Below are 21,388 nucleotides of genomic sequence, written 5' to 3' on the forward strand. Positions count from 1 at the left end.
TGGACTTATCCAACTCTGGGGGATACGGTGAACAAGCCAAAGTCCCAAAAAAGTCGGCGTGTTTCCTTAAGGTAATAGTTTATCAAATACTTAAAATCATTTATGAGCCCATGACCTTTTGTGGAGCAAAAAGAAACATATCAAGCCCCAAAAATTAACAAAAAAATATGAATGTGTTTAGTTAATTTATAAACAAATACATTTATAGTGCTTTTAGAAAAAAATATATTTCAATTAAAATTGTTGTAAATACACAAAGAAAAAAACTAATTCTGTGTTCCACAGAAGACATAAAAGTTCAGAACAACATAAGGGTGTTTAAAGGTTGAATTCACTTTTAGTTTTTCTTGTGTCGTGTTTTTTTAAAGTGGTCCCAGTTTCTTCAAACATGCTCTCTATGTGACAATATCAACACATAACCGCATCACGTTTGGTTACTTTAGAAGCTCAGACAGTATGAATGGTCAATAAAACCCCAAGCTGAATGCTTTGGATGAACTTCACACAGTGGCCATGGCAAATTCTGCCCTATGTAAAACATTCATTTGGTCTGTATCCAAACTGCGGCCACCACATGTTCATTCTGCATTCAGCAATGAGGAATAAAGCAGCACACAATACAATCAATGGTGCCATTAAATGCTTGAGGTCAAACTTCAATGCACTCACACAATAAACACTGACCAGAGCACAAGAAGATCTGTGCTCACTGTCTAGCTGTATTAAATCTTTGGCTGAATGTAAATGTTTTGCTATGATATGGATACTAGACCCCTCATCCTCCCAAGCTTTTATTCTCCTGAGTTGAGAGCGAATGTGTCGAAAGCAAAGTCAAAGGGACTTAGCTGCACCCTGCGCGTTAGAAAGAGCAAAAATATATGAGAGTATCATTCATAGGTTTGTAGAAGCCCTCGGATACCAAACCTATTAACACAGTAATGGACATTATTCCTTAAAGCAGTGTTACGATACAGGTTCTGACCCGTACAAACAAAAATGGCATTTATTCATCTATTTGCACATTCAAATATGTAAATATATGATTGCAAGCATGCTTAAAGTGGAATAAAAGCTCTGTTTCCAAACTAAATGAGCTACCTACATTTTAGGGTGGGTCCTAACTGGCATCAAACTTCATAAGGAACTGTTTTGATTGTTTTACATCAGCAGGAATCAATCAAATTTTTAAATTTTCCAAAAACTCAACATCACTGCGGATTTCAAAAGTGCAACACTTAAGTTTTAAAATAAATAGCACTAAAAATAAAAAATAAATCATATTTTAAAACTATTTACACTAAACTATTATCATCATCATCAATACGTTTTAGTATCGAATGAAATGTAAGCAAATTTAAGTTAACATTTTTCTCCTCGTATCTGCAACTTTGGATGCATTTCCCTTCTAAGCTAGTGGCAATGCATTCTGGGATTGCATTTTCTGTAAAGGACACATTACATGCTGCTATATAATGTTTTCAGAGAAAACCTTTATAAACCATGTCTATAATCTCTTAAAATAATGCCTGGTAGGCAGCTCACTAGGTTTCAGAACAGAGCCATAGCCAACATACATACATACATACTACATATATCAAGTTAACTGTCGGGATACAATGAAAACACGTTGATCAGAAATGCTGGAGTCGTGATGCATGGAACATTCAAATGAACTTCAAAAGGACGTCCGAAATGTAAAACCCGCTTCACAAACAAAAGCTGTGCTCAATACGAGTATATATGACTGTTTAAAGCCAAACATGACAATCTGGTAAATGGCTCTGAGAAGGAGCGAGGTAGAGACTTTGCTTCTGTTGCGATCATCTAATTGTCTTCTCAGAGAGTTTTCCTCACACGATCGGTCTTCCTTCTGCTGTCGGACAATGACTGTGCCAATCCATGTCTCTCTCTCTCTATGACATCATCACTTCCATACATGTGACCCGAGCATTTGATTTGAAGCAGGAGCGGATGCCCCGCTCATGGGCTGCCCGTAACTCACGTTATTGGCACCGTAGAGATTCACTCCTGCCATGTGTTGAGTCACCTGTGAGAGGAAAATAATTCAAATATTTTACCAAAAATATTAACAACATGAACATTCATTTTCATGCTGTTTATATTTGATATGCATATACAGGTATGTTGTTCATATATGATAAACAGACAAAAATATATTTATGCATTTGGCAATCTACATATTTTATTCTGTATCTGTGTTGCCTGGAACCCACATCCTCTGCACTGCTAATGCACTGAACACCTATACACACATTGCATTTCGAGTTAAAATCAAAACAGTCTGATCTGTCGGCACGTAGCTCCTGGTTTTGGCGATGTTACCTGGCTGATATTCCACTGCAGCTGTTGAGCCTGCTGTATTCCATATGGCTGCTGAGGAACTGCCGGCATGCCTCCCATCATACAGTTCTGCATTCCCATCACGCCCCCCTGCACCCCTGCCATGTAGGGAGGAGCTGGCGCCACTCCTGTTTGCGGCATGACACCTGTTTGTCCCAGTACATTCATCTGTGGAGCAATCACAGGTCCCATCATACCCTGCTGGGCACCTAGGGCCTGGTATTGGCCATAACCCGCAGCAGGAACGTAGGCCATCTGGGTTGCACCCATGTACATGCCAGCTGTAACATGAACAAACATGGCATTGCATTACATTACATTACATTAAAATTCAAAGATCAAACCTATGACCTTTGCATGCAAGTCATTTTTAAATTGGCATCTTTCTTATCTTACCATGAGCAGCCATGTTTGTTTGTGGAGTTGCACTACTGTACAGGGACAGGATTGAGTCTTTGGACATCTTCTTTCCGCTGTCCTCGCTTTTGGTAGATGGGTCAAGGAACAGGCTGAGGTTATCAGGGACTGATGCTGCTACCCGTCCAGTGGGCATGGACCCTGAGCTGGGCTGCATAAGAAACATACAGTCAGATGCTCAAATTTGGGGTCAGGTCACATCACTGCTGTTCTCTAATGCCCGATCTACTGATATTCTTTTTTGTTAAATTAAATTTAGTGTTTAATAATGTTTTTTAGATAAACATTGGTTTACCGTGCTCTTGGATGAGTTTGAACTGGTGGCAGCAGCAGGCAGAGAGCTGAAGAGGTCGAGGGCGGGGCTAAGGTCAGCGCTTGGCTTCCCATTGGTCACAGTAGTTCGAGGAGCAGGGGCATCTGGGAAAGAGTTATGTATCTATATTGTAGTGTAATTAAATCAGTGTGTATTTTATGCAGTCGTGTATTAGGAGAATGTTACCTAGACCTAACAGGTCATTGACAGACTGTGACTGTTTCTTTGGAGTGTTTTTAAATTGTTGCGACTCATCTTTTTTCTGCAAAAGCACAAAAAACAATTTTTCTCAAACTATGATGAAGGAGTTACATTTTAAACTTTAATATTAAACTAATGCAAAAGCAAAACCCACCAGCTTCATCTTTTCAAAAACAACAGGAGCCTCTTTTGTCACAGTCTCACTTTTCTCTTTCTATAAACAAAAGAAAATCAATCACTCAACTGATTTTACGACATTACAAAGCAGAGGCAAAGTGACTTTTCCATCACTGCTAAAAATAATCTGGAACATTTTCGGTTAATGCAACCTCTTTTACAAAGTGATGATTTTAAAGTGAATTTTAAATGCTCTTAACTCACCCTAAAGGACTGAATATCAATGCATTTATCCATATATTTCTTTCTATCATATTTGTCCCGTATAAAATTCTCAGCAGCTCTGAACGGCAGCGCTTAAGGAAACTTCATTTATAGAGAAGAATAATTTAAAGGGGGACATTTCACAAGACTTTTTTAAGATGTCAAATAAGTATTTGGTGTCCCCAGAGTGCGTATGTGAATTTTTAGCTCAAAATATCATATCGATCATTTATTATAGCACGTTAAAAATGTGCCGTTTTGGTGTGTTTCCTTTTAAATGCAAACCACCATCTCTGCACTAAATGGCAATGCTGTGGTTGGATAGATTAAGGGGTGGTATTATCCCCTTCTGACATCACAAGGGGAGCCAAATTTCAATTACCTATTTTTTCCCATGCTTGCAGAGAGTGGTTTACCAAAAATAAGTTACTGGGTTTATCTTTATCATATTTTCTAGGTTCATAGGAGCACTGGGGACCCAATTATAGCACTTAACAATATAAAAAGTCAGATTTTCATGATATTTTTCCATTTAAGATATTGACTCAACAATAAACACGTGTTCAAGGATACTGGTCTGTCTCTGGACGCTGAAAGCACTCTGGTAAAAAAGCCTCATATAGCCGCCGAGCTTTGGCGTTCCCCATCTCCTGTACAGACTGTGCACATGCAAAACAGACATTTAAACACACTGTCAATCATCTACTTAAAATCACAGTGAAACAATGAAAAACTAAGCCTTAAAAAAAATTACCAGTATCTGTTCATGAGTCCACTGGTCCAGGTTTACAGATTTAACTCGTGATATGTGAACGCCAAGATTCCGATGGATTCCTGCGCAGCGGATACAGATGAAGATGCCAAGATTCCAAGATGCCCACCTGGGACCTGATGGTTCGGAAAAAAACAGGAAGACATTAGAGTAAAAAGTATAAATATATAATGCAGTACTGTGCATAAGTCTTAGGCCACCATGCCAGAATTAGATTTGTTGTTTTTGCAATGTTATAGTGATAATATATAATTGTTTCTCGGTCTCTTTAATAGAATACATAAAAAACAGTAAATGTGTATATAGTATTAAAAACTGTATAAAAATGTAAACTGATGTGTCAAGTTATTAGGGTAAACTCCCCTTCCACTTAAAGGAATAGTCTACTCATTTTCAATATTAAAATATGTTATTACCTTAACTAAGAACTGTTGATACATCCCTCTATCATCTGTGTGCGTGCACGTAAGCGCTAGAGCGCGCTGCGACGCTTCGATAGCATTTAGCTTAGCCCCATTCATTCAATTGTACCATTTACAGATAAAGTTAGAAGTGACCAAACACATCAACGTTTTTCCTATTTAAGACGAGTAGTTATACGAGCAAGTTTGGTGGTACAAAATAAAACGTAGCACTTTTCTAAGCGGATTTAAAAGAGGAACTATATTTTATGGCGTAATAGCACTTTTGGGAGTACTTTGACTCGGCGCAGTAACACCCTCCCTCTCCCATTATGAGAGTGAGAAGGGGAGAGGACTTTTCAGGGGAGTCGAAGTACTCCCAAAAGTGCTATTACGCCATAAAATATAGTTCCTCTTTTAAATCCGCTTAGAAAAGCGCTACGTTAAGAAATTAGTCTTTTTACTTCATCCTGCTCAAAAACGCTCAAGATGTGTTTAGTGCCAAGAGAGGTCACACTAAACACAGACGATACCTAAAGAAGACATTTAGTCCTGAAAATGTAATTTTTTATTTTTTTGTTCATATTTCCTGTATTTTCTGTTTTTATCTTAATAAAATAGATTGAAAAATAAATATGGATGGACATTAAAACTACATGCTAAAACAACAAGTCTGTTGGTGGTGGCCTAAGACTTTTGCACAGTACTGTATATAAATACAAACAGAATGCAGAAAACTAGATTTTGAACTTAAGAATGTAAAATTAAATGACAAATCAACCAATTTTATATTTTGTTATCAATATTTCACTTTGATCAAGTGATCTGAAAAAGCGCTGGACATTTGCTGCTGTATAATAAATCACTATTGAAATTCATCCAGTGAATTCCTCTTTCCTGTTATTCCGAACTCCAATTCTGCATCCTGTGGTAATCATCAATGGAAATAAAGCCGGTTGTTAAATTCTGAATTGTGCTCATCTCTGTCAAAAGCAATTAAATGATTCAGCGAATGAGAGAATAGACAGAAACATCTAAACAGAAGGCAGGAAGAGATAGAGGGAGCGCTAGTGTTTGTCAAAACCTGTTCAGAAGTGATATTTACATTCTCTTACTTGGCATTAGAAGAGAAAATAAGCGGCTTCACACAACTACAATGACTAATCCAGTTCGGGCCTACTAGTGGACACGTTGCACAATGCTGATAACACCCACCAGCCCCTGCAGCGTCTGTAGTTTCTCCTCTGCTCTTAAATCACACATGTATGGAAACACAAGCACACAATCCCTTTAACAAAAGTAACTTGAAAGTGCACTGAACACCAATGGTGGGAAACCATTTTTTCACATTATGTAACTGTCCTTTATGAAGACATGAAGTTAAAGCCATAATATTGCAGTACTAGATTTAGGCTGACAGGTGGCAGCACCACATCAAGTCCTGATTTAGATTCATGATATGACGTCACTTTACAAGAATTGTTGTGGCAACATTTCTGCTTAATTGCTAGCCAGCACAAAGCTCTTAGAAACGGTCATACCTGCTGTTAACAATCCTCGCTGTGCTTATTTCATCTGAATCTAATGTCAACTTCAGAACAATACTGTACAATATGTCTGCTCAATGCACACAAGCTCCAGCATGGAGCTCACTTGGTAAAGCATAGAGTTAGCCATGCAAAGGTTAAGGGTTTGATTCTAGGAAACACACATACTGAAAAAAAAATTACAAATTGAATGCACCAAATAAAAGCATAACAAATGCATAAATGCAATGAAAATGGAAAACAAAACTGATGGTCGGATTTTTATCAGTCCTCTGCTGAACAAAATAGTTTAAAGGACCGGTTAAAAATATGAGAAATAGTTAATTGTACGTGGTTAATCAAAAGTGAAATCAGATTATTTGTTTAAAGAGCACATATTTCATTGTTAAAAAACTTTATTTTGTGTATTTGGTATAATACAATGTCTTCGCGTGGTTTATGGTTAAAAAACACATTATTTTCCATTTACCGTACATTTTTGTAGCTCCATCTTCCTGAAACGCACGGATTTGAAAAGCTCTGTGTCCCTGATTGGCCAGCTAATCTGTATGTTGTGATTGGCCTGAATACCTCTGACGTCTGCCGGAAATGTGACGCTCATTACCATGTTTGAAAGATTCGGTTGCTAACAGGAGTTAAAGGAATAGTCTACTCATTTTCAATATTAAAATTTGTTATTACCTTAACTAAGAATTGTTGATACATCCCTCTATCTTCTGTGTGCGTGCACGTAAGCGCTGAAGCGCGCTGTGACACTTCAACAGCATTTAGCTTAGCCCCATTCATTCAATGGTACCATTTAGAGATAAAGTTAGAAGTGACCAAACACATCAACGTTTTTCCTATTTAAGACGAGTAGTTATACGAGCAAGTTTGGTGGTACAAAATAAAACGTAGCGCTTTTCTAAGCGGATTTAAAAGAGGAACTATATTTTATGGCGTTATAGCACTTTTGGGAGTACTTCGACTCGGCGCAGTAACACCCTCCCTCTCCCATTATGAGAGGGAGAAGGGGAGCGGACTTTTCAGGCGAGTCGAAGTACTCCCAAAAGTGCTATTACGCCATAAAATATAGTTCCTCTTTTAAATCCGATTAGAAAAGCGCTACGTTTTATTTTGTACCACCAAACTTGCTCGTATAACTACTCGTCTTAAATAGGAAAAACGTTGATGTGTTTGGTCACTTCTAACTTTATCTCTAAATGGTACCATTGAATGAATGGGGCTAAGCTAAATGCTATCGAAGCATCGCAGCGCGCTCCAGCGCTTACGTGCACGCACACAGATGATAGAGGGATGTATCAACAATTCTTAGTTAAGGTAATAACATATTTTAATATTGAAAATGAGTAGACTATTCCTTTAACTTATGGGCTGAGTCCGAATCGGGAGGAATTATGATAATGTCGGTCTTGTCTACATCACCAATCCCAGGAAGTAAACTGTTGCCTACAATCCGTGTGTTTGTTTTTGTCCAAGAAAAGAGATTTACGTTGGAGACGATAACTCGCGTCATCGTTTACTTTGGGGTTTGTACCTTTTACATATTGTTAACATGTACTAATGCACACTTACACACCAAAGGAAATTTTAAAACGTGAATCGGACAGTAGGTGCACTTGTAAGCATAATATTATTGTATTTTTGTCTATTTTAGTTTTTTGCTTTACATGTCAGCCAGACGCTTTTGTCTTATGCTGGATGGTGGATGAACATGCGTCGCCCCAGTTACAAAGTTATTTTCCGGTCTGTGTTAGTTTATCGGTCTGGCTAGTGGCTAAACTGACCTCTTGAACAAAAACCTGTTTCGGATTCCAAAAGACGAGGGGAGACGCCGAGCATGGATCACCGCAGTGCGAAGAGAGGCTTGGCAGCCAGGGCAAGAATTCAAGGATCTATATCTAACATTGAATACATTCATTTTACACATTAATGTTAGCTCAGTGTAGTTGATACGCTTTGGCTACGATTTGGTAGTAATTTACGTTATTTATTTTGACTGTTATCAGCAATAATCTAATCTCGAGGAGCTCTGTCGTTCCGAAAATCTACCGGAACTTAAGTTTGGGCCAGAAAAGCCGCTTATTTTTGCTGTTCCCGCTGAAACTGTCTATAGTGATCTGCTTTACTTCAGATCACTCTGCAAAGCGCACAAGACTTCGTACCATATCAAATCATACGTCTGGATACTCAAGTCTATTTCTAAGCATGCTTGTTTCTAACGTTTCTTTGCACCAAAAAGCTCAGAAAGCCAAAATCCAATAATGATATCTGAGATCTGATATTTATTCTGCTACAAATGTGATGATTTGGCCATTAAAGGAGCGCCAGGGCTTCAGTTTACGTCTGCACTATGCTCACGGTCACCGAGATTTGGCATTGGCTATAATGCAAAATGGCTCAGAGCCAAGAGAAAGGGATATTCCCAGTGGGATGCACATTGGTTCACTCCAGCCATATGAAACTCAATTTACATTGAGCTCCTCAATGCTCCGGGTCTCTTTAGATTACCTATTTATTCCCCACCTACAAACATTCCTCTCTCTCTCTCTCTCTCTCTCTCTCTCTCTCTCTCGTGCGCGCTAAAGGGTAATCAGCTTGTGGGGAATTATTGGAGGACATCAGCTCAGGCATGCAGAGAAAGAGAGGGGGATGGAATGACGATGGCAGGCAATGGATGGACATGACGCTGTAATATACAGTAATATACAGTCATGTGGAGTCTGCGGGTTTCAGGATGAATCACAAAATAAACACACACACACACACACAAAGATTTATTATCCAAACATGGTTCTTATTATAGAGAAGCATCAGTTACAGTCAGAAAACACAGGCCCACAGTCAGGGACACATGCCAAGCCACCTGTTTATTAGTGGTCCTTACCATGACAAGCATTACTATTGCTCTTACCTAAGGTTGGGAATAAAATGTACTGTTGGATGAATCATCTTGTATCTACTGTATGCTATGTAGCTAAAATTGTGTGAATCTGGTGCTTGCCCTTAATAAAGAAGGACAGGGTACGTTTACTCATCAATGATGAACTAAAAACTTCAAAAACAACAAAAAAAATCCTATAGACCCCCATGTTAAAATGCCCATCTTTAGAGCAGAAAAATATGTTTACAGCCTTGTACAAAAAGTGATTTTGGTCTATAGCTATTTTTGCCCTTATGACAACTGTGGGGGGGTGAATTGTTTTTTAACTCATCCGATACATTTATATTAAGCCTTAAAGGAATATTTCATTTTCTTAAAAGAAAAATTCAGATAATTTACTCACCACCATGTCATCCAAAATGTTGATGTCTTTCTTTGTTCAGTGGAGAAGAAATTATGTTTTTTGAGGAAAACATTGCAGGATTTTTCTCATTTTAATGGACTTTAATAGAGCCCAACATTTAATACTTAACTCAACACTTAACAGTTTTTTTCAACGGAGTTTCAAAGGACTATAAACGATCCCAAACGAGGCATAAGGGTCTTATCTAGCGAAATGATTGTCATTATTGACAAGAAAAATAAAAAATATCCACTTTTAAACCACAACCTCTCGTCTAGATCCGGTCGTGATGCGCCAGCGTGACCCCACGCAATACGTCATGACGTCAAGAGGTCACAGAGGAAGAACGCGAAACTCCGCCCCAGTGTTTACATGTGTGTTGAAAGAGGACCGTTCCTAGGTTGTTGTATGTCAACTGATACTAATTAATGTCTTTGTGTCAGTTTATGGTTTACAATGGTCCGCAAATTTGCATTTTATATATGTAACACGTGACCTCCCTACGTCAGTACGCATTTACGTTAGGTCGCGCTGGACCGGACCTAGACGAAAAGTTGTGGTTTAAAAGAGCATATTTTTTATTTTTCTTGTCAAAAATTACAATCCTTTCGCTAGATAAGACCCTTATGCCTCGTTTGGGATCGTTTATAGTCCTTTGAAACTCCGTTGAAAAAAACTGTTAAGTGTTGAGTTCAGTATTAAATGTTGGGCTCTATTAAAGTCCATTAAAATGAGAAAAATCCTGGAATGTTTTCCTCAAAAAACTTAATTTCTTCTCCACTAAACAAAGAAAAACAACAACATTTTGGATGACATGGTGGTGAGTAAATTATCTGGATTTTTCTTTAAAGAGAATAAAATATTCCTTTAAAGTTCTGCATAATTAAGGTTGTGGCCACTTGACTGACGGTTGAACTGCCACTGCTGTCACTACTGTAGAGTCGAGCTAGGCGGGCGTGGTTTCAGCAACCAGCCAACTCAACTTCACCCACGTCCCGCCTCTTCACCCATTTTCAGATATTTGCAAGTGATGCGCGGTGACACGCGGCTAAGATGGCGACGGCAGGCACCACCTAACTATTGGCTTCAAAAGCGATCTTCAGAAACCTATGGGTGACGTCACGGACACTACATCCATCTTTTTTTACAGTCTATGGGTCAAAGTAGCAACTTAAGTGAATTTAGCTGCAGTGCGTACGTACATGGCCAGAATGCTACAAAAAAGACGAAATAACACTTTAGCCACCGTACAGCAAAAGCAACACAGAACAAACTGACATTGTGGCATTAGCTTTGCACACACACTCCACTAAAAAGAGTTTGACTTTTTAAATGTTGGCATCATTTTCTGCATGCTGTTATGCCAATCATCAATGCCAATGTTATCTTTCCAGTAAAGCAGGAAATCCCCTTTGTGAGATGCCAAGCAACGCTGTCAATCCACCTAAACACTAAAACACTTCCCTCCAGCCTGACAAGGCCCTTGCAATCGCTATGGGCAAATTTACAAGCAACATAAAGCAGTTGTAATGTTCCTGTTACAGCCCATCCGTGATCTACAACCTGTTCCTCTTACAGACAGCCATGTAGTCTGACACAAATGGAAAACAAATACAAGTGCAGGGAGTGCACCAAAATCAAAAAACATGAAGGATTCTTCTGCGAGGAAGTTAGACCAAAATGCTTGCAGGAAAAATCATTAAAAATAGCGCAGCATAACCTTTCCAGACTGATGTTAACCTGCCTGCTTCACAACCTTCTTAACCTTATTTTGAACTTCTGAGGAGAAGTGGAATCCACAAGAACCTTCACAGATAGAGATTAAAGGATAACCCACGGGCTAGTATCTTTTACACATACAGATGAAATTGCTATAGCTCACCCAAAATGTTAAATGTATCCAACAAGAGACAATAAAAAAGCCACGGAGAGAACCAAAACATGGACTTTGGTTGGACCTGCTATTTAGTGTGTGTACTGAACAAACACCGGCTGTCACACAAACACAGAATGTAAACACACTTTATAAAGCACACAAAACTGAAAAGATTTACATTCCCTTCAGTAGTGTGATGGTAGGATTTTTAACAAAGTGGGTCATCTAGTTATATTTTAAGTCAAACTATCCATTTTATATGCCTCACAGTTTCGTCTATTTCTGAACTTTTAATAAAATCATTCTATCCAAATAATATTAAAGAGCCGTTTACAGATTCTGTCTGGAACCCATGAGAAGTTTAAGTTTTAGGTGTAAAATATGCACTGATACCAGAGTTATCTTTCATTTGTTATGAATATCCTTACAGGATTTGCATTTACTAATTTCCGTAAATAAAAAATGTAATAAAAGGCCATTCATTCATATTAAAATTAATAGATTATAAAACATGGTGATTTAATTGTTTGAATTAAGCAATCAAAATGTAGTTATTTTCCAAGTAACCTAATTTCTGTGGATCATGAAATCATGATATATGGTACATTGTTAGAAAAAAATCAGTAGCGCCTCACTGCAGAACACGATATCCAGGGGGCGGGGTTGGATTCAGATCCAGGGGCGAAGCTGGATCCAGATCCAGAGATCCCATTGGTCGGCCGTTTTACCACAAGACACGTCATACACGTGTTGCTGCGTTACCATTTCCGCATTAAGTCGTAACTAAATTAAGTTATTCTTTTGACATAAAACGAACTTTACTTATGACTACAATAAAAGTAGTGCCTTTAGTTTGAAATGTAAGTTTTTTGCTATAATGTTTTGGAGTAAAACATTTCGGGTAAGCCTACGAGTAATCTTACCACATGCAGTTTAATAGGGCCCTATAATTTCCGCGATCATGGAATCGCGGACGGAATCGCAGAATTGGCTAATTAACACGGAATCTAGTATTAACGTGGAATTTTGCGGAATTTTAGATATTTTGAATAAAATGCGTGCTCATGCTGTCCTAAGTCAGATCACTATCCTGTGTATGTTTGTAAAGTTATATGCATTTCAAGCGATTGTGTATAAAATATGGACCGCGTTCCGCTGGATTGATGTGTTTAAGGCACTTCTGAAGGCACCACTGCTTTGACACCTTGTTGTAGCCTCCTGCAACAACACTAAACAATGCATTGAATTGAGTTGTGTGTGTATGTGCGTGTGTAAATGCATCTTTTATATCTTTAAGTAATCCTGTTATCCAGTTTTTCCCCAAATCATTTACATTTTAATCATTAACATTAAAGTCTTTTTATGACTAAAATAAAAGTAAAGGGTAAAAAATATAATTGCCAAAAATTAAAATGGGGAAAACAGAATTTGGGAAAAAATAAAACGGATTTTATAGGGCCCTAAGACCTATGAATGGATACACTGTAAAAAAAATTCCATAGAAATTGCAGCTGGGTTGCCGGTAACTTACCGTAGATTTCAATTCATGTTATTTACTGGAAACATTTTGTTCAAAGTTAAATGAACATTAAACATTTACAAGTCTTTGTCTTTACAGAGTAAAACTAAAAAACAGCATCAAGCAAAACATTCTGGGAAACAAAATCTGAAGCAAAAAACAGAAAAAGGGTGATGATGATTTCTGGTTCCCAGAATGCTTTGCATGAGGCTGTTATTGTATAGTTTTATTCTGTAAAGATAAAGACTTGTTAATATTTACAATTTATTTAACTTTGAACAAACTCTTGCCAGTAAATAACATACATTTAAATATACGGTAAATTACCGGCAACCCAGCTGCAATAACATTGTAATTTCTACAGAATTTTTTTATTGTGTACAGTATAAATATGCATAATTATTAAAATATATAGGTTATGGCATGTTATGGACTTTGAACATCTTTTAACGCGTCTTTGCTTACACAGCCAATAGGAAACAGGTTTCCCTCGTTGTTGGTTTACTTTTTTTAAATTTGCTGATAAAAGATATCAAATTAATTTGTTTTTATATTTACTCATATAGGAATAGCTGTGTAATAAGTGGGATAATGTACAAATAAATCCCTTCAGTGATATCACACTGTCAGGAACGTGTCCTTACCTCTCCCCTTACACCTAACTGTGATACTTTCTAAATTATTAATCTTTCTCGACTATATTGATCAAACGTACACTTAAATTGATAAGAGCAAACGTTGGCGACCACAGGTTGCAACTAATTGCGGGCTGCAACAACGCAAATATACTGGTTCATTTGGCGGAACAAAGTATATAAATTGGGAGGAGTTGGATCTAGATCCAACCTCGCCCCCTGGATGTTGTGTTTCGCAGTGAGAACCATCTCAGAAATTTGTCAAAAAATGGTCAAGAAATGGTCTGTCACTGGGGCGGTACCCTTTAGTACACTTTTGCACTTAAATTTTTCATATTAGTATCTCCAAGGTACATATTGGTACCAAATGTATACATCCTGGTATACATATACATTTCTGGTACATTAGGACCTTTCTAATGGGTGATAGCTTGGGACAATTTTTGGCCATTTTCTTCTGACAGTGTACCACTGATATAAAATTACTCATACTTTGATTAGATTTTGTTACCCTATCACTCACACAACAGTATCCAAACATATAGGCCTATTTGTTTGTTATATGCAATGCATTAACAACATGTCACATGACTAACAACAAGACTATCTGAAGTGCTAAATAGTGGGTCTTGAACCAAAGAACCAATTTCAAAAACTAGATTGAATGATTCTTAGCTTAACAGACTGCCACTTAAAAACTTTGGAGTTTCTCCCATCCCAAAATATCCAAAGGACATGAAATGAGTCCAAAACCACACTCAGAGCAGCTTATTCAAAAGGAAATTTTATAAACACTGACCTTGTTTTAAATTAAACATGAAGTCTCTTTTGTCATGCTATTGTCTCAGTAAACATCAGGACTGCAGTGGACTCGATGCTAATTTCCAAACAGACAGAACACCTGGAAATCGGGAACAGTTACGATGCATCCCATTAGCAGAGGCCTTAACCCTCTTGATACTCCCTTGCACTACACATAAAAGCTGGCTGCAAATGGACACACCATTGGTAATAATAATATATCATTTTATTTAGCACCCTTAACATAACCGATCTCTTGCAGTGCTTGAATTACTCCTACAGATCACAGCGTTAAAATATTAACTGCATTAATGTTTCCAATAGTGTGGACACTGGGCACAAGTCACAGAGTTCACTACAATACTTGGACACTGGACACATAAATCTGCCCCGAGAGAAGCACATCATGTGGGAGCCATCTGAATAAAAGCCTTATCCTTAGTTCTCTGTTTGCAAACGTTACTAGAAATATCTGCAGGGTAACATGCAAATTTTACAGTTATAGTGATGCTTCTAGCACATGACCCTGCATAATCTGAAACAGAAAATGAACAAAAACATTACAAGAAAACCTTTGGGAATACATTAAACTTTCAACATGATGGTTTTCTTGCTTATATGAATTTTGTGTAACTACTTTATATTTCCCTTTGTTATTTACAGTAAGCATAACTATGCTATATTAGCATCATAATACACTTCACATTTTAAATGTTATAAAATTACTCATCTCATAAAGAGCAATAAATATTGGTCATGCAGCTACCCCTTTTTATTTCTCTTATTCACACACAAGTGATTTTATATGATATTTAACAGCTGTAAATGAGGGTTTAAAGGCACTTTGGTCCCTCACTGGGAGACTGAGAGGGCATGTAAGGGACAGTCATTGTGTCCGCTCACATAACATCCTCAATCCTCTCTCTTGCTTCAACAGTGATCCATCTCCATGACAACCAGAGAGCATGAGAATGCAAATGAGCTTCATACCAAGGTGTTCTGTTCTGTGAGAAAAGGTAAAATAACTTCCTACACTGCAAAAATTACTTTCTTGCTTAGTATTTTGTCTTGTTTTAGTAGAAATATCTAAACATTCTTAAATTAAGATGCTTTTTCTTGACAAGCAAAATAACCTAAGAAAATCTGTTTGATTTTTAGACAAACATATACAATTTAAGTGAATGTGCGCTTGAAACGAGCAAAAATATCTGCTTATCTATTAAAAATATATCTATTAAAATGTTCTATATCTATTAAAAGTAAACTTATTTTAAGATTTTTTTCTCACCCCGTTGGCAAATATTTTTGCTTGTGTTAACCACAATTTCACTTATATTTTATATTTTATTGTCTAAAGCTAGACTTATTTTCTTTGGTCATTTTACTCTTCAAAAAAGCATCTTAATTTAAGAATTTTTAGATTTTTCTACTAGGGATCCATATTGATTAATCATGATTAATCTATAGCAGAATAAAAGTTTTGGTTTACATCATATATGTGTGTGAACTGTGTATAATAATTATGTATATATAAATATGCACACATGCATGTATACTTTTAAGAAAATATATACATTTATATATATTAAGTATTTATATTTATATATAATATAAATTGTACATAAATACACAAATGTATATACACATGTAAACATTTCTTACATGCATGTGCGTGCATTTATCTAGACAAAGTTCTTATACACAATTCACACACACAGCCTATGATGTAAACAAAAAATATATTCTGCTATAGATTAATTACGATTAATCGTTATGCATCCCTAATTTACTGAAAACAAGACAAAAATACGAAGTAAGAAAGTCATTTTTATTTTGCAGTGTAATTACAAATGAGCATAAAGTAAAAGTTCAGCAAATAATGAAACTATAGTGCAATCCTAAATGTTTGTCATTTACTTTGTCAAACTTCAAATAATTTATTTAGAAGTCTTCTAAAATAGTAATTAAATGGTGAACACATTAAAATATTTTCCAGTGGATTAATACATGTCCTCCGGAGCAAAATTCGTTTTTAATGCTTTTAAGAGAAAAATTTAAATACATTATTTAAATACATTAAAACATATTAAATATTTAGGACTTTTTTTATCAAAACTGGAAATCTGAACGATTGCTCTCGCATGTCTCATGAGGAAACTACATATGACGACTGACACGAGATGCACAAGAAATTTGAAATGAAACATGCGCTACATTTGAATGTAATGTTTTAAAACTCAACATAACATGGCTGTATTTTAGTATAAAAGTATTAGTTTGTGTTCAGCTGAAAAAGGATACATATACAAGTGATATACATCTGGGAAGGCATATAGGTGAGTGACGTATGAGAGAAACTTAATTTAACCATTTAAATACAACCTGATCCGCAAATATAATCAAACTTCAAAGAAGAGAGATATCCCATACAATAATAAAAAGGGCAACAACAAGTGATAACAGGCATAAAGATAAGAAACGGTTTGTTAATCAGACTGCTAGTTCCTGCTATTTCAGGTTCATCACTGTTTGGATCATTGGAAAATCGGCATCAATTGAACTCCAGGGATTAATACAGCACTGTATGTTTCTTCCTTGATGGCAACGCAACTCGAAAGTACAAACTATTGCATGTGAACTTCAAACAAAACAGTAAAAAACATGCAAGGTTTTGAAGGTGATATTGCAGAAGCTGTCACAGTTTATACTCAATCAGCTTTTGTGGTTTTTTATTCCTTTGCATGCTCAACTGTGTCTAGATTTGGTAAATGGGTCATTGACATGACATTAATTATGTCCGAATGGTTAATTGAAATGTAAAAAAATTTAAATTTCAAAATAAATTTGCAGATTACTTGCATACATTCTCTTTTTGAGGATCAAGTCTAACATTTCTGGTTTTATTTTATTTTAAAAGAATATTTGGGGGATAATTGCAAAATGTCAATGTGGTGTTACCGGTCTGTGTCAATTGGTGTAACTAGTATTTTTTTTAAATGAAAATATAAATATATTCATAAAAAATGTGGAAAGGTTAGGTTAATATGATTTTTTTTACATACATTTTTACATAATTTGTCAAAGATTATTTAGAAAACAAAGCTGTTTTCAGCATATGTCAGGACAAATATTACAAAAACGCATTTAAATTTATATTTAGAAATAATTAATAAAATAATGTATTTTAAAAAGTTTTTTTTTTTTGATGGTTATGCTTACATGCCATCAAGGTGGATGAAATAAATATTTATCATTCTTTGGCGCAATTGGCGGTCACACCATTTGACATTTTCAGGTCCATTCAGTCTTAACTTTCATAAAAATGGTGCAAATGCAATTTTTAATTGCATAAAATTAACATAAATACACATTGCATTGAAATAAACCTGATGCGTGCTTTCAAAACAAGTTTTTAAAAAGATTTTTTTATTTTTCATCTTGCCAAACCGTTTTTGTCACTGACACAAATGCAAACATTTACTGTTTGGACAGGCATGGTTATACAACACCTTGTCTATCACATTGGGTTGTTTATTAACTAAAATATTTTTTCTTATTTAGCACAAACCAACAGAAAGGAAACTCATGAAGCTCATGTGCTAGTGTTCTAGTTCATAAAGTAATATAGCATCTCTGTGCATTAAACCATGTCTTTACAAGACATCTACAAGTTGCTAATTAGATTTTGTGTCACTGGAAGGTGTGAAAAGTAGTACAACTATGGGAGTGTTATGTTAGAAAGAAAGTTATACACAAGTGAGTCTCCAGCTCATGTTTTCTTATTTTTTAAGTGCTATATAAAACGTTTTAGCAAAAAATATTGATTGCACCTTTAAGGCTGATAGCAGACTTTTAAATAGCATGACGATAATTCATTTACTGTTTATATAACAAATGATTTTACCAATACCCAAGCCTAGTCTTAATGCAATATTTTTGCACAAACATCAACAATGGCCTGTTAAGTAAACCTGTAGTACTAATGCTTACTGTGCTAATGCATTGCTGAATGAATGCCATTAAACCATTAAAATAATTTCCGCTATGGTGTCAACATAAAACATTCCTTCTTTTTTTAGTGCGCGCAAAGGCTATATTGCATGTGCAAACTGCATCACATGACACAACCAGTTGGTTGACCATTGTGACCTATTGTTTCTCTTTATCTAGTAATAATACATCAGCCCTGCAATTTGATTGGCTGGCACGGAGTCACAACAGAATGAAGGTTTTGCAAACATATGGCCAGATTGGCCACGCCGTTTCTACTCTCGTGGTATTGTTCACATTTCCAAAGAAGAAGTCCTGTGCCTGTACTGCTCACACTTTTTCTCTGTAGGGCATCAACATACGTGCATTAGGCTAAAAATATATGTAACCGCCAAATGACATTTTCAAAGCAGGTAACAGAACATTCAAATAGGACCGGATTCACTGCAAAGACAAACAAGAACATGGCTGACTAAAGACATGAGAAGTTTTGGGTCCTCTCCAAGCATGTGTTTCTAATATAAAGTATTGGAGCGTTTGTCAGTGCTCAGAAAGAGACTTTATCCAGCCAGATCAGTAGATCAGAAAGATCTGGGGATTACATCTGACCAATGGCAGAATAATGAGAAGGGCAGAACTGTGTCTTGTTGGCTTGAGGTCAAAAAGAGAAGTCAGTCAACATAAACTCTTTGATAAGCAGAATCAGAGTGTTCGTTGACATTTTGTGCAATGTTTTGTAACACATGTGCAATTTAACCCCAACTTCTCAAGCAACCTCAGTACCGTTTTGAAACTTCCCAATCAATACTGCTGCTTTAAAGAAAGTAAAACAAAAAAATAAATAGAACAGGTTTCCTGAAACAGGAAATAGTTTACAGAAGTACAGACTTCTGCAAATGTGTGACTCAACTGAACATTCTAATTATCCGACGCTTTTGGCTTAAAAGTGCATTAATGTTTGTACTTAAGCATGTACAGTAATGTATTTTTTAGGGTTTATCAGGTACGTTTTATGACGTCATGCAGAGTTTGGGTGCACATGGTTGATGATGTCACATTAACCACACAGTGCCACGCTCTTGGCTTTCAAATAACGTTTGTTATGTTGTGGGGTTTATGAAGTACTTTTCAAATCATTGACGTCACGCACCTGCATGGCACCTGCAGAAGCCTGGGGACGTCAAAATGCCCCCACGCCTTAAAAGTTGTGTGCTATAATGTTTTACATCCGCATGTTAAAGTTATATTCTGTGAGGTAGCCTATAAATCACGTTTTAATCCACTGATGTCCCAGTGTTCACGCACCTGTGCACCTGCACGTGTACGATGAAGTCAAAACACTCCTACAGTACGCTCACAATTTAAAAGCTTTGTGCATCAATGTTTGTACTTCCGCATGTTATTATATCTCGTGGTGTTTTTTAAGTAGCCTACGTTTAATACAGTGACGTTCAGCCGGTGTCCACGCACCTGCACAGCACCTGCACATGGGCGATGACGTGAAAACATTCGACCACGAGCGATGCTGACATCACCACAGCAACCGAACTGCTGTAAAAAAAACACTCGGGGCCTGCCGTTCATTCAATTACATTTCATTCATGTCGACCACTGCCCCAAACCTTGAACATAACTACACAATAAACTCAATTTTAAGCCGTATCTATATCAAATTGTTGCGATAACCGATTATCATCGATAAAAACAGATAGGAAATGAACATGAATCTTACCTTTAGCGTGACAATCAGCGCAAAACTTGTTTTCCTCTAGCGCGAGCAGGGATGTGAGAACAGTCTGATAGCGGTCAATGTCTTTAACAGATTTACCCGTCATCTTCACAGTCTCTCACGTCAATACCCGTGTATTGTAAAAAAACGGTCTGCAGTAAGGCTGTTAAATGTGAGCTTTAATGATATTTATATAACGTTACCGGTCACCGGAAAACAAACCGCTGACTGTCACAGCCGGCTGACAGGCTGCAGATGAGGAGGGCAAACAATCTGGAGTACTACAGCAACTGAGCTCACCAGGAAGTAAAAATAATGGTTGTTTAAAAACCACGTATCACGTTAAAAAGAAGACAATATTCCCTGCTGCTCTCCAACTTTTCCCCTCGCAGTATCAGAAAAACATCCAGCACGTACACGCGCGCTACACTTCTTCAGTATAATAACACATCTCAGCCGCGCTTTCCTGTTTCCGCTCCCCGTTACCGCAGTGAATATGTTGTGTATTTTTGTGGTCGGAATTCATTCGCTGTTTACAATATTCAACATCTAAAAGGCAACACAACAAAATCCAACATCAGGTGAACAACTGCGGTCGTGATGTTTGCTGCTGATAAATGATGTGAATTACAATTGCTTTGTGCTTCATAGAGTTTGAGGAAATAGCGCCCTCCTGCGGGGTTGATGCGGCAATGCGTACATCCAAACAGCGCTTGCGTTTTGTTGTGCTTTTTGTTAATGACAATAAATTATTTTTCATACGCACCTGGGCGTTCATTAACTCTCTGTTCAAACAAAGTTTAGATGTGCAAAACATGCTTTAAATAAACAACAAACTTAAAGCCCAAATGGATTTCTATATCTATTACAAAACTGTTTTGTATATAATTATATTATATTATATTATATTATATTATATTATATTATATTATATTATATTATATTATATTATATTATATTATATTATATTATATTATATTATATTATATTATATTATATTATATTATATTAATGCAAATATTTAATATTTTGCATTTATTTATATTCATGAGAGACCATTTAACATAAAGACCATTTAACGTCTATCATTTTGTTATCAAATTTAATAATAATCATTTATTTTAAATTGTGGCCTGTCCGGACTCTTTTGAGGACTTT

The 21,388-nt window shown here is 36.5% G+C and overlaps 2 protein-coding genes across 4 annotated transcripts in view; one reads left to right on the forward strand and one right to left on the reverse strand.

The window, feature by feature from the left end:
- Positions 1 to 20,875, reverse strand: smap2 (small ArfGAP2). 3 transcript variants are annotated; one of them, XM_055219861.2, is made up of 10 exons: positions 19,972 to 20,052; positions 4,428 to 4,561; positions 4,247 to 4,332; positions 3,674 to 3,752; positions 3,447 to 3,506; positions 3,278 to 3,353; positions 3,074 to 3,195; positions 2,758 to 2,929; positions 2,344 to 2,642; positions 1 to 2,047 (listed from the first exon to the last, which is right to left on the reverse strand). In XM_055219861.2, the coding sequence occupies exons 1-10, from the start codon at positions 19,988 to 19,990 to the stop codon at positions 1,925 to 1,927; spliced, it is 1,170 nt and encodes a 389-aa protein (XP_055075836.2). In that variant the 5' UTR covers positions 19,991 to 20,052; the 3' UTR covers positions 1 to 1,924. The 3 variants fall into 3 exon arrangements, with proteins under 3 accessions (XP_055075836.2, XP_055075835.2, XP_055075834.2); XM_055219860.2 differs by lacking the exon at positions 19,972 to 20,052 and adding an exon at positions 11,563 to 11,645; XM_055219859.2 differs by lacking the exon at positions 19,972 to 20,052 and adding an exon at positions 20,234 to 20,875 and having other exon boundaries at positions 2 to 2,047.
- The window catches only part of col9a2 (procollagen, type IX, alpha 2), a 23,813-nt gene continuing 18,808 nt past the window's right edge, over positions 16,384 to 21,388 (forward strand). Inside the window, exon 1 of the mRNA XM_073858258.1 lies at positions 16,384 to 17,163. The gene's annotated coding sequence lies outside the window, so the exon portion shown is untranslated. The remainder of the gene's footprint in view (positions 17,164 to 21,388) is intronic.

This window comes from Misgurnus anguillicaudatus, chromosome 20 (genome assembly GCF_027580225.2).
Source record: "Misgurnus anguillicaudatus chromosome 20, ASM2758022v2, whole genome shotgun sequence".
NCBI lineage: Eukaryota > Metazoa > Chordata > Actinopteri > Cypriniformes > Cobitidae > Misgurnus > Misgurnus anguillicaudatus.

Excerpts from the sequence above, each read along its gene's own strand:
- smap2 (XM_055219859.2), bottom strand. The coding sequence starts at position 20,336 with ATGACGGGTAAATCTGTTAAAGACATTGACCGCTATCAGACTGTTCTC. Across the intron at positions 3,196-3,277 it reads CAATGACCTGTTAGGTCTAG|ATGCCCCTGCTCCTCGAACT; the intron begins GTAACATTCTCC and ends ACTCTTTCCCAG. Across the intron at positions 2,930-3,073 it reads CAAACTCATCCAAGAGCACG|CCCAGCTCAGGGTCCATGCC; the intron begins GTAAACCAATGT and ends TTTCTTATGCAG.